Below are 14566 nucleotides of genomic sequence, written 5' to 3'. Positions count from 1 at the left end.
AAATCTTATTATATTGAATTATTTAAAATATGGAACAATAATTTAAATTTTCATATTTCACATTCAAATATTAACGGAAAATAAAATGGCAGTTGAATTAAAATGGCGTCCTGTTATTGACAAAAACGTTTGAACTAATATTATTATTTATCAATAAATATATGTGATTATATTTATAAATAATGTAACAAATCTTATTATATCGAATTATTTAAAACACCCAAACATAAATTTAAAGTATGAATAATTTATATTCAAATATTAACGGAAAATAAAGTGACAGTAAATCAAAATGGCATCCTGCGAATTAACGAAAGAACGATGGAAAGACGTTAGAACAATACTATTTATTTTTTTTTATAAATATATGTGATTATATTCATAAATAAATGGAATAATATCTTAATAACTGAATTATTTAAAATATCGAACAATAAATTTAAAGTATGAATAATTTATATTCAAATATTAACGGAAAATAAAATGTCAGTTGAATTAAAATGGCGTCCTGGGAATTAACGGAAAGCGTTAGAACTAATATATATTATTTATATATTTTTAAATATATGTGATTATATATATAAATAAATGAAACAATATCTTATTATATTGAATTAGTTAAAATATCGAATGATAATATTAAAGTTCAAATAATTTATATTAAAATATTAACGAAAAATAAAATGACAGTGAAATTAAAATGGCGTTCTGTGAATTAATAGAAGACGTTAGAAATAATATTATTTATATATTTATGAATATAGAAGTGATTATATTCATTAATATATGAGTTCGTAATAAATATATAAATTTAAATTTTAAATTTAAACGTAAGTGACGTCAATAAATGCGACATGTAGTTTTGCACATAAGTAATGCTTTTCTTATTTTATTTATATTATATGTCAGGTAAAATTAGTTTTAATTAAAAAAAACTAAATACCTTATTGAAACCACGAAAACATTGTACTTTAAACATAAAATAACCAAATTTAAAGTTTCAATATTTTATACATTCAAAAGTTAAAGTAAAACAAAATTAAATATTAAAATGGCGTCCGTTAAATTAACAGTTACTTTATTAAATAAAGTAAATTAAAATGGCGTCCGTTAAATTAACAGTTAACAGGTGAAAATTTATAATTATATATATAAATAGGAGTGTATATATATATATATATATATATATATATATATATTTATATTTATATTTAAATCTGTTCATAAACAAAGTCTACGATTGCACATCTGACATTGAAATCTAATTTAACAAAAATAATCATCCCATCATCTTCATCATTATGTTATTTATATGCAACTCTGAGAGATTCGATTTCTTCTCCTCGACCTATTTTTAATCTATTGAATTTATTTATCGACTATTTTTATAGACATAACATATGGGTCATAAAAAGTAAACGAATTATTTAAAACTGGTGAAAAGACTCCCAGTGCAATAAAAAAAATATAAATCCGTACGTCAATCGAAAGTTCTGTATTGTTTTTAGCCATAAAAATCTTTACATAAAGTCTTATGTAAACTGTTGAAACTTAAAAAATGATTTTAAAAAATCAAAATGTTTAATTAGTGCTTTCGCTCCTGTACAGCGCTGCAGTCGCTTTAACAAAACTTCTATATACTAAGACTTCTTTTTTATAGTAAGGCGTCAGCATTATTTTAGTAGACAATAAGTCTTACAACTATCCTAAAAAATAGAAAATAAATCTTTAGGAATTTTGAAAAAAAAGACTTTTTAAAGAAAAATGTATTTTGAAATATTTTGGAAATTCTGAACTTTTTTTCAAAGCAATCGTACTGCTTTAACTGCATAGAGTCAAAATATCGAAGCGCGTAAGCGCCGCGCCACCGTCTAACGGATAAGCTTTGGTACGTAACCCATAGGAATGTAAACAAAATTTATACTTATTGTTAAAATCTCTATAAAATATCTGATAATTTGATGTAGATATGTCTAATGATCATTTTTGACCGCCAGATAGCATTTTTTTTTTACTTTTTTCACTAGATCTCCGAAACCGCTAGACCTGCCTTCATGAAAATTTGAACAGTTCTTCACCTTGTTAATACAATTTAATTATTTGATATAAAGTTTCAGATGAATTAGTGAGCTAAAATTCTGCCAAAGACTAAATTAAGTTATAATTTGCAAGCAAGTGTGTTGCACGAAATCTAAATTTTATTTATCAAAAATCTATGAATGATATTTGAATCAAATAACGCTGAAATGCAGCTTTATCTCGCTTGCGGCGCTGCGGTCGTCTTAGCAAAGTTATAAACCTCAATGATGACCGCCTTGAAGTTGTTTATATTATTTATTATTATTATATCGTTAAATTAATTTTATTATAAATTACACATATCGAATAATTAAATTTATTATAAAATGGGTGTGGTTTTCATTACTCAAATATAACTTAGAATTTTAGTTAAATAATTCGCTTCACATTATTCTCGATTATTTCCATCGATTAGATCAACAAATTTTCAAGCTTCAAATTTCTTAATAAGTTTTAATAATATGATGATGATGTAATTTATAGAAGCTAATTTTATAATTTGGATTATTAATTATTTTTAAAGGATGTCTCGTCGTCTGCCAAGACGCACGCGCGTTTACGACTGCAATTACGACAAAGGCGAAAGTTACTACAGGCCAGCACTCGACAGGCTGGACAAGAAATTCACCGGCAGACTGGACAAGGTAATAATAAAATAATCTCAAAAAATAGTAAAAATCTTATTGAAAAATCAATTTAGAAGTCATAAATATAAAGCACAAGTATCATCAGTATTGTGTGATATGACCTGATATGTGTTTCAAGTAACATCTATCATCAGCATTGTGTGATGTGACCTTTATGTTTGGGCAATATTCATTTTCCCCCCTAGCCTTTTGAAGAACGCGCCTCATCCCTCACCAATGCTGCCGATGACGTTTTTAAACGTCGCCCTGCCGCTTTCGATGACATGGACTTCCCTAGCCGCCGATCTGGCAACACCGCCAGGGAAGCATTCGACGAAGCTGTCGATAAGGCTTTCGACTACAAAGGCGGTTTGGTGTCCAGAGGACTCCGCAGACCATTGAGTGTCTCTTTCGATACTGACCCAGATTTCGCTGACGAGGTAAGAGGAATAGATATATGGTGAAGGGTAAAAGAAACTAGTGGTGTATGGATGAGAGAGATCTCTTGCATTGTGGTCAAATGCATTTGTTTTGTTGAAAATCTTTATACATCCTAGCAAGATGCTTAAATTTGTCCTTGACATGAAAGTTCCAAATAAGATCCAGACTTACATTAAACAATTATCAGCTTCTTTTGTATTATTCGAAGAGGATGCAACATTTCACTCTCATCCTAAAGACTATTTACTTAGTTTTGATTTTAAATTCAAAGTAATTTGCATGTTGGTACACAACCCTAAGCATTGTCATCAGATGGTCATCTGATAAAACTGATACCTTGGTGAGCAAAAAGCCAATTATGCTGACCAAAGTTTGCAAAAGATAGTCCAAACCGAATGCACTTGCCTTGTTTCAAAGCTAGCAAAATGTATGTCTTCCAAATCATCAAAATCAGCTCACCCGTTCTCCTCGATAGTGATACAACCAGTTCCTAAATATTATCAAAAAACATCAATGATGATCATCTGATCAAAGAACTGATAATTTGGTTTGCTGATCAATGTTTGCAGAAGAGAACCTGCCTTGTTTTAAAGCTTTCCATAATAATTGTATGCGTTTCAAATCATCAAGATCAGCTCAGCCGTTCACCTCGATAGTGATACAACCAATCTCAAAATATTGTCAAAAAATACCAATAATGATCGTCTGATCAAATAACAGATAAATTGGTGAGCTGATCAATGTTTGCGGAAGAGAGTCCAAAACAAATACACCTGCCTTGTTTTAAAGTTAACACAAGTCTTTTAATACAAATTGTAGGTCTTTCAAATCATCAAAATCAACTCAGCCGTTCTCCTCGATAGTGATACAACCAATTCCTAAATATTGTCAAAAAACATCAATGATGATCAACTGACCAAAAAATAGATAACTTGGTGAACTGATCACTGTTTGCATAAGAGCGTCCAAAACAAATGCACTTACCTTGTTTTAAAGCTAACACAAGTCTTTCAATACAAATTGTATGCCTTTCAAATCATCAAAATCAGCTCAGCCGTTCTCCTCGATAGTGATACAACCAATTCCTAAATATTGTCAAAAAACATCAAAGATGATCATCTGACCAAATAACTGATAACTTGGTGAGCTGATCAATGTTTGCAGAAGAAAGTCCAAAGCAAATGCTTCTACCTTGTTTTAAAACTTACACAAGTCTTTTAATGCAAATTGTATGTCTTTGAAATCACCAAAATCAGTTCAACCGTTCTCCTCGATAGTGATACAACCAATTCCTAAATATTGTCAAAAAAACACCAATGATGATCATCTGATCAAACAACTGATAACTTGGTGAGCTGATCAATGTTTGCAGAGGAAAGTCCAAAACAAATGCACCTGCCTTGTTTTAAAGCTAACACAAGTCTTTCAATTCAAATTGTACGTCTTTCAAATCATCAAAATCAGCTCAGCCGTTCTCCTTGATAGTGATACAACCAAGATAAATTAAATAAAATGGACATAAATTTCTACAAAATGCAATTATTGATTGTTTTAAAGTGCTCCAAGAATCAGAAGGTCTGGATACTAACTACTTATTTTGAATAATCAAAATCGATTCAGTCGTTTTCCTAACAAAGCAGAAAAAAATTATAATTTGCTCCTTAACGATCAGGTGGTCTGGCTGAAAATACGTCATATATAGGGTCCGCCAAATAACTTTTTTTTTGAAGATTCTATAAAAAAAAACTACTGATTTTTTAAAATTTGAAATAATAGTTTTGGTTTGTAAGGAAAATGCAAATGGCAGCCTAACTTTTAAATGGTTGCCAAAAAATCAAAATGGATGCTAAAGATTGAAAATGGCTGCAAAAGTTAGATGGCGGACACTTTACTTCAATTAGGGCTTGTTTTTATATTTATTACAATATTCAATAAAATAACAATAAAAAAAATTAAATTCAGAAGGGATTTCTACGTTTCCAGACCTCCTGCTTGTTTCAGAGTATTTTATATACATTGTTCCTGTTTTAGAAAAACTGCTGAACCGATTTGAATGATTCAAAAGCCATTGTATTTGTATTGATAATGTGGACCCTCAGTCTAGTTCCCAGACCTCCTGATCACTTCGGAGTAATTTAAAAATCAATGATTATATTTACTACGTTACACATTTTCGTGAGAACGACTTAACCAATTTTGGTGGATCAGAGCCATTCGATTCGAATTGACATTGTAGAAACATAGCTTAGCGTCCGGACATCCCGATCAATCTGGAGTACTTAATGAAATATTTTTTTAAGTACTCTAGATTGATCAGGATGTCCGGATAGATTTTTATATGTTTATACGGAAACTAAAATCAAATAAGATATAAATACAATTTTTCTAAATTCGTGTGTGTTCTTTATCTAATGGGGCCATTTTCCCCGAATGTGCCCCAATAAGACTCCGCACCTCGAGCACCTCCGCCTCGATAGTGATATCGTGTTTAGTATCCGGCCTTCCTGATCAATCTAGAGCACTTCAAAAATATATATTTTGATATCTTTATACGGAAACTAAAACCAAATCAAATATGAATACATTTTTTCTAAACTCGTGTGTGTTCTTTATCTAATGGGAGGTCATTTTCCCCGAATGTGCCCCCATGAGACTCCGCACCTCGAGCACCTCCGCCACGATAGTGATATCGTGTTACAACTGAAACTACATTGAGAGCAAACAGAATGTATTTTTGTTTCGATTCATTCTTGTATAGATGTCTCATCCTAAATAACTGACGCGGATTTTTTGGCAACGTACCAGAATTTGTAGAATGACGGTGGCCCCTTTGTAAAAGACAATGGAAAAAGAAATTTATGATAAACATTATAAATTTAATATACTGTAGATTGTTGATTTATGTTGGTGTTGACTCTGAAAAACCGCGGGGGCGTTTTAGCTAAGGTTTTCACCAAAGTTTATCTTGGTTCCAAACCACTGGAAAGAGAAATTTATGATAAACATTATGAATTTAATATACTTGTAGATTGTTAATTGATATTGTTGTTGACTCTAAGAAAACTCGGGGGTGTTTTAGGTAAAGATTTGACCACAGTTTACCTTGGGTCCGAACCACTAAATTATACTTATTTCATTGTTATCACTCTTGTTGTTTTATTTATCGATCGCCCCGATCATCTATATTTATTACTTCTAATTTATATCGCTTAATTATCCTCATAGTTCTTTTATCTTAGTTTCGAACCACTTCACAATTTTTATTAAGTTTATATGCAAGCACTTACTTGTATTTTTAACTTTTGTTTTATTTATCAGTTGTCCACATATATGTTCTTTTTTTTTCATTTATTAATTAACTTTAAAACTCATTTATCTTAGTTTTGAACCATTTATTATTTATGTACATTATTTTATGTACAGGTTAATTTATGTTTGAGCAAAATGCATTTGGTTTCAAAGACAATGAACCCATTTTGCCCCGAAGAACTATATTTATTACTTTCATTTTATATTTCTTAATTATTCTCAATTTTTTTTATCTCAGTTTCGAACCACTCGACAATTTTTAGCTTCTAGTAAGTTTATATCCAAACCACTTACTTGTTATCACTGTTGTTTTATTTATCAGTTATCCATATTTATGTTCTTTTTTAAATTCATTACTTAAAACCCATTTATCGTAGTTATAAACCATTTATCCATATTCATTACCATTAAAAATAATTAATTCATGTTATAGGTCAATTCATCTTTGAGCAAAATGCGTTTGGCAAAGAAAAAAATTGGTTTCGAAGACGATGAACCCGTTTTGAGGCCACGCACTCGATTTACAGACTTAGAAGGTAAAATAAAAAAATAAAAATAATATTTAGCTAAAAGCTCCTTTTACAACAATGCAGAAAGTATGATAAAATAATTAACATCCTGAAGAATAAAAAAGCAAAAAATCTTGGAGTTTCAACTAGAGGTTTTAGATTCGATCCGCAAATTGGACAAATTTGATATCAAGCAGTGGTGATTTCAGTTTTCAGTTGAAATTTTAGTTTTAAAATCTGATTTCAAGTGAGAACATCCTTTTAGGCATCGTTGCATATATGCATCATGTATAAATCTAATAGGAATCTAATCAGAAAGAGTATGGACAACCACTGGGTTGTCCTTTAAAAATATATATGCATCATGTATAACAGAATCTAATAGCAATTTAATCAGAAATAACACGGCCAACCACTAAGTTGCCCTTTAGATACAATAGTCTAAGAAATTTCACCACAACACATTTCACAAAATAAATAACCTAATTCTATTTCTCCTTACCTTTCATCAGATGGTGTCGATTCTTCGGCCACCTCCTCTTCCATGGTTGCCAGGAAGCGCGTCTTGAAGATCTCCTCCTCTGTTGAGAACTCGAGCGACGTTGCCACATCAGCTGGAGAATTGAGAAGTGGCGCCAAATGGACTGCTCTGCGCGCCTCTGATGACGAAGGTTGGAATTTAAGGCCGGTTCTGGACATGGAACGCGGATATTATAATACTTATCTTACTCCATAAGAGATAAAAGATAATTATATATATATATATATATATATATATATATATATTATAGGTTTATATCACAAAGACGCTCAATTCACAAGGGGAACCTCAGATTATTTTTATTTAGTTTGGACTTTGTATACACGTACATTAGTCATATACATTTTATAAGTTATCTTTACAATTATTTTATTTCTTTGTCAATAATATTATAAAATTGGTTGGAAGGAAGATTTTTTGCCTTACTATCTCCCTCCATACTTCTTGTCTATCCTTTTCCCATTTTTTGTACTCCATAATGGCGTGCTTAGCATCCGCCCTAGTCGCTCCACCCAAGCGAAAGCAGTTAATTAATTTTTATAAATAAACCGCTTCTCATTGGCCTATAATATTTTAAACAATGTTGCATCAAAATCCCAGCAGAGTAAACCTGAGAATCTCTTTGTGACTTTATTTATTTTACACAAATTATTAATTATGGTTTGAAACCTTGCTATGATATGAATGATATTGGTTGAGGCAGCATGTATCCAATACAATTTCCTGTTTATATCAGAATCGTATTTAGTAACCTTTTAGAGTCCATGTGTCTGATCCATATATTCAAATATTTATTTATTTATCACTATCATTCATTATGTAACACCTAACCTCACTTCATCTCATGTATAATTTCGTCTTGAATAAATAAATATAAATAAAATGGTTTTTATTATTTATAAATCATAAAAATGTAGTAATATTATTTATTTTATTTATTCAAGGCTATGTTCATGTACCCGGTATACTTTAGAATCATATGTGAAAGTGTTTTTTTTGTTAGATCATTTATAAAATGTAAAGCATTCGATTAGTATTAATGGTACAGCAAAGAAACTTTTATATGAATAAGTCACATTGGTTCCAAATTAATTAAACAATAGTTTAATTAACTATTACTAACAACAAAAACCTTACTCGGTATGGGATCGTTCAAGTATTACATAAGCAGATTTATTACAATTATTTTCTCCCCCATCCCCCTTGTGCTTGCTCTTACCCCCTACCCCCATGCTTACGTAAACATTTTGCAATTAATGTAAAAAATAAAAATAGTACCTATGACGTAATCATCATCCAGACTCCCCTGCCCCTATGTCAACCCAAAATAAGCAAATCAACAACCCCCCTCGCCCCCTTATAGGGCTTACGTAATACTTGAACGGCCCCTATACTCTAAAATCGAATTCGAAAGTAAACGGTTATCAAACTAGTTAGATTGATTTTCTATCTTCTTTTTATATTATAGTAATTTTTTTATCATAAGACATACAATACTCCATAAATCCTTTACCCCCCAGGTGGCGCCGCCGCCCTTCGCGCAAAACAATCGCGGGCCCTCCTGGCCGACATCGAAAGCGACTTGGCCCAAGCCGCCGAAAGGCAGGTGCACCGCGAGAAGCGCCTTGCGGGACTCCGAAAAATGATGGCGGAGAATCGCGAAGAGGACGCCGAATACGAGAGACTAATGCAGAGGGGCGAAAAGGTGCGCAGCGAGATGGTCACAGAGGACAGAAAGATGCTGGCGTTTTAAGGAAAGAGAGGGATGGGGGATGAGAGGGATAAGGAAGGGTGAGGGAGAAAGAGAGAAAGATAGTTGGGATAAAGAGAGATAGAGGGAGGAAGTTGAGAGAGTGAGAGAACAACGAGATGCGAGGGAAAGGGATGTAGAGTTAGTTAAGATGTAGAAGAGAGAGATGGATAATTAACAACAAGTCGAGAGGGAAAGAGAGAAATGGAGAGTTAGAAAAAGAAAAACAGGGAAGGGATTATAAAATGAAATAGATTATTATTTTTTTTAAAGAGTTTAATAAATTTTAAATATTTGGGCCTATTCTCGGATATACAACTTACGCCAAAATATTATCATAAGTATAATAGCAATTCTCCGTGACATGTTTCCTCTTATATCACAACATAGAGATAACATAGCAAAATAAAATAAGTGCAACTAGAAATAGCTAATTTTTAACATACTCTTATTTTAGACATGTTATGTTGCCACGGAATACTACTAACATAAATCTGCTATGTTATCCGAAAATTGGCCCGTGAACGTTTGCCTAAACGTTGCAATTTCAATTTACTTTTTTTATTAATATTTATTAGACAATCGGCCGAGCCGTTTCTTTATGCAAACTTTCGTCGTTCTAGCCAGAATTTCTGAGAATCGAGTCGATTACATTTTCGTAAAGATCGACTGGGCCGATTCTTTGTAATTAATTGTTAAAAAAAATTCTTGAAGATGTTATTAAAGTTTTGCATAGTAATCAACACCTTGAAATTATGCATACAGAAAAAGTAGTTTAAATATTTAAATTAATTAAAGTTTTGAATTAAAGACCACGCTCTTAGGACATACACCGTGTATGTCCTAAGCGAGTGTTCATAATCGAGGAAAAAATATATTTTTTCATTTATTTGTTTACCTTTATTTAAATTCTGTCATTTCATAAATTTAAAAATCAATAAGAGTGACATATTTAAAACTATATTCACGTCACTACCAACATTAAATAATTCTCCCCAGCAGTACCAACATAAAAAAAACAAAATGTAACTATAATTTATATCTATGACGCTTGTTTCAAAATATTTTGTTGCTCAAAGAGTGTCTTATTATTATTGTGTGTGTGGTTGTTTTTATATTTTATTAAAGATTTATTATGCAAGGCGAATGTATATATGTATAAAAAACGTTTCGGCAATGTAACAATTGCCGTTATAGAAGAAATATTTAACCTGAGTTGAGAGGATGCACTCAGGTTAATAATAATGCACTTGTATTTATTTAATAAACATAATAAATATGTTAACAGTCGTAATTATATTTATTTTTATCAAAATGTCAATTGTAAAAATGTATATAAATTTGTTTAAAATAAATAATGTGGTCGGAGTTTAATGGTCTTTTAATAATTAATGAAAATACAAAGTGAGATCAAATCAATTTCAAATTCTGTCATTTTAATAGGAGTGACACATTAGTTAAAACTATCTTCACTTCAGTACCAATATTAGAGAATTCTCCCCATACCACGAGTACCAACACAATAAATAAAATGTAACTATAATTTATATCTATGACGCTTGTTTCAAAATTAAACAGAAATACAAATTAAGAATATATATATTTTGTTGTTATTTAATTTGCTTGTTAATAGAATCCACTTTTTATTTTCTAGGTCTTTTTAATTAGTTAGTCAGGAGAGTCTTCTTTTTACTTTCAAATACGTTATTTAATACATATTATATACATTGAGTTTAAGTAATCCAATCATTTTTTTGAATTACTAAAAAACCGATTCAGCAAATTATGGTATAATTAAATAACAAAAAATGACTTAAAATAAATTGTAAATTTTATAAACAGGCAATCAAATTTTTCAAAATTAAAAAAAACATTGAAAAAATCAAAATCAAGCTGAATACATATCAATACTGTTAGTAAATTTTAGTTCTTAAACACTTTTTAATTTGATTCGAGTCTTGACTAAACGTTAAAAATAAATCAAACAAAACCAATAGATGTCACCATTTACAACAAGCAAAATTTCGTTTAACATTTTTTTAATGGTAGATATAAATAAATTCATTTGTTGTACAATTAATTACTTATTTGTTAATTAACAGTTTTCATAACATCAATTATCATTTTCAAAGTCGTCTGACACTGATTAATCGCAGGGCAATTAAAATGGTGACAAAGCATTACGAAATAGAAAATCTTGGCACCTTCTATGGTTTTTGATACAATGGAATAGAAATTTTATATTTATACTTAAATGATAAACAAATAATTATATAATTTATAATAATAGTTGATGAGTTGTTAACCCACTTTACGATTTTTATCAATTTGAAACTTATTTACGCCATAAATTTTAAAGATCAATTTAGTAATGCATTTTAATAAGTGTAAATATTCAAAGTCAAATTAATTTTGAAATTTGTTATTAAATTTTGTTGCAGTTAGGGGTAATACAATTGTAAAATATTGGAGGCTTCGTAGCTGATTCATATATCTTATATACAAAATTCTTCTGTTTCTGTTATTCAAATTTTTACAATTGATATTTTGATAAAAATAAATATAATTACGTATGTTAACATATTTATTATGTTTATTAAATTGATGCTAGTGCATTATCATTAACCTGAGCGCATCCTCTCAACTCAGGTTAAATATTTCTTTTATAACGGCAATTGTTACATTGCCGAAACGTTTTTTTTACATATATACATTCGCCTTGCATAATAAATCTTTAATAAAATATAAAAACAACCACACACACCACAATAATACAACATTCTTAGAACAACAAAATATTTTGAAACAAGCGCCATAAAAATAAATTATAGTTACATTTTGTTTTTTAATGTTGGTACTGCTGGGGAGAATTATCTAATGTTGGTACTGACATGAATATAGTTTTAACTAAAGTGTTACTCTTATTGATTTTTAAATTTATGAAATGACAAAATTTCTGGAGTTTGTTAAGGGGAATTTTTAAGGTGTAAATGATTATAAAAATATAGTAATATTGTAGGAATAAATAAAAAAAATGGCTAAAACAACATTTGACACATGAGTCAACTGCCAGAGATTTCAATTCACTTATGAGCCTAGGCAATATCAGAATATAAAATTCATGTTTTTGAATAAGAAAAATGTAATGTCTACATTATTATTGTCGAAAAGCAGCTGAGATGTGCAAGAAATTAAAATAATATAAGATACAGAATATGTTTGTCAGATGAAATTATATAATTCAGTTCGACAGATTTTTTTTTAACTAATGCCTATCGTATTTTCTAAATTATTTCACAATACGAGAATACATAGTATAAATTACTTCTCATTATCGTACATAGAATAAATTACTTCTCAAATAATTATTTAGAAGTTCAATTGTATCAAAAATGTTTTAGTCATGGATGAGCAAAAAATTATTTATTTATACGTCTACAGGTATGAGTAAAAATATTTTATAACCCTTGGCAATAAAATAAATTAATCTATTGGAAATAAATTTGTTCTAAATATTGTGGAAACTGCTCCTACACAGTTATTCGAATTTTGATAAATCATTTTTGGAGTTTGTTAAGGGTAATTTTTAAGATGTGAATGACTATAAAAATATAGTAATTTTAAAAAACATACTTCGATATTTGTTTGCTTGATTTATGTTGTATAGTTTTATGTGATTGATTTGGATTTCACAGTATAATTGAAGAATTAAGTTTGGAAATTGAAAATCATCATTCATATTGATGCATATACCTTTCGGTGTAAAAAGTAATAATTATTTTTAACTAAGAGGTAAATATTAGTATAGAATATTGCAAAATTTCGAACTTTTGAATGGTAGACGTGAGTACAGGACAACGTCTGTCGGGACAGCTAGTATATATATATATATATATATATATATATATATTTATATATTTGTATAATAAAGAAATAGTTCTGAAACCCGTGTTGTTGTTTCCTTTGTAAAGTTTGCCAAAAATTCTAGGTTACATTAATAGAACACAATACTCTAACCTTCATTTGCGAAGAAACAATATTATATTGCATGCGGACAAGGAAACCGACACATTTATTTTTAACTTTATAATATATATTGTACCTATTTTGCTCATAGGCAGGTCCGTTGTATGCAAAAATCACAACATATTCACCTGCCCTTCCTTCTTTGACACTTTTTACTTTCGCTTCTTTGTATCTTATATTATTTTAATTTCTGGCACATCTCAGCTGCTTTTTGGCAATAATAATTTCATTTCATTTACATTTCATTTTTCCTAATCATAATCATGAATTTATTCTAATATTGTCTAGACTCATAAGTAAATTGAAATTTTTGGCAGATGACAGTTTTCATTTGTTTTCAATGACAAGCAATGTCTCAAATATTTTCAATGTCAAACAATGACATGTCGTTTTTTGTAATTTTTTCCTTTTATTTCTATAATATTACTATATTTTCATAATCACATACATCATAAAAAAATTCCCTTAAGAAACTTCAGAAAGATTTATCAAAATCCGAATAATCGTTTCGGAGAAGTATATTTACATACATCATTACAGAAGAATTTTATATATTAGAATTCTTATAAAAATGAAGCTCAGTATTATGTTAGGTATGGTAAAACTCTAAAATGGCTGTACAAATTTGGCCAATCTTAGTTTTGAAAAATTCGTGCTAATCAGTAGATTGTCGGAAAAGTGAGATATTATTTCGAAATCGCGTAAAAACTTTACTTTTTTAATTTGAAATTTTTTGTAGAAGCGTAATTTGAATAAAACAACGGACGATGGCTAATACGTCAAGTGTCAAACGTTTTTGACAGATTATGTTTAGTTACATTTAATAGGATGTTTTTGATGAATTTCATTTAATTGTAGTAAGTAGATTCATTTGTAGTTTTATTTATGCACAGAAATATTATAAAATGCATCGCAAGTGTTGTTAGAAATTTAAAATATCAACTTTTTTGATAACTTTGAAATGACAATTTTTGGATTCTCTAGAAATTGTTCACAAATATGGTGAAACCATGTTTGCTGGGTCAACTAGTATATATATATATATATATATATATATATATATATACATTTGATTTCTTGTTTTACAAATGAATTTTCTGGCTCGTCTGAACAGATGGGAAAATCGCCAGTTGTCATTAGTTGAGACATTATCAAATCCATCATGCGGAGAATTATATATCAATCATTGTCGATACATAATATATATACATATATATATATATATATATATATATATATATATATATATTCGTTTCCTAGAATTTCATTCAACATCCAAAAAACT

General features: G+C 29.5%; 1 protein-coding gene across 1 annotated transcript in view; it reads left to right on the top strand.

Moving 5' to 3' along the window:
- LOC113363962 overlaps nucleotides 1-9263 on the top strand; it is a 26855-nt gene extending 17592 nt beyond the window's left edge. The window contains exons 2-6 of the mRNA XM_026606436.1: nucleotides 2603-2723; nucleotides 2912-3145; nucleotides 6889-6991; nucleotides 7477-7635; nucleotides 9026-9263. Coding sequence (XP_026462221.1) covers nucleotides 2604-2723; nucleotides 2912-3145; nucleotides 6889-6991; nucleotides 7477-7635; nucleotides 9026-9258 — 849 coding nt within the window. The 5' untranslated portion in view covers nucleotide 2603 and the 3' untranslated portion in view covers nucleotides 9259-9263. The remainder of the gene's footprint in view (nucleotides 1-2602; nucleotides 2724-2911; nucleotides 3146-6888; nucleotides 6992-7476; nucleotides 7636-9025) is intronic.
- The last annotated feature ends 5303 nt before the right edge of the window (nucleotides 9264-14566 follow it).

The sequence above is a fragment of the Ctenocephalides felis genome, unplaced genomic scaffold (genome assembly GCF_003426905.1).
Source record: "Ctenocephalides felis isolate EL2017-DRISC unplaced genomic scaffold, ASM342690v1 CF-g0.4_SCAFFOLD_00845, whole genome shotgun sequence".
Classification (NCBI taxonomy): Eukaryota; Metazoa; Arthropoda; class Insecta; order Siphonaptera; family Pulicidae; genus Ctenocephalides; species Ctenocephalides felis.
The sequence above is the reverse complement of the archived record's forward strand: the minus strand, read 5'-3'. Positions and strand labels throughout refer to the sequence as shown.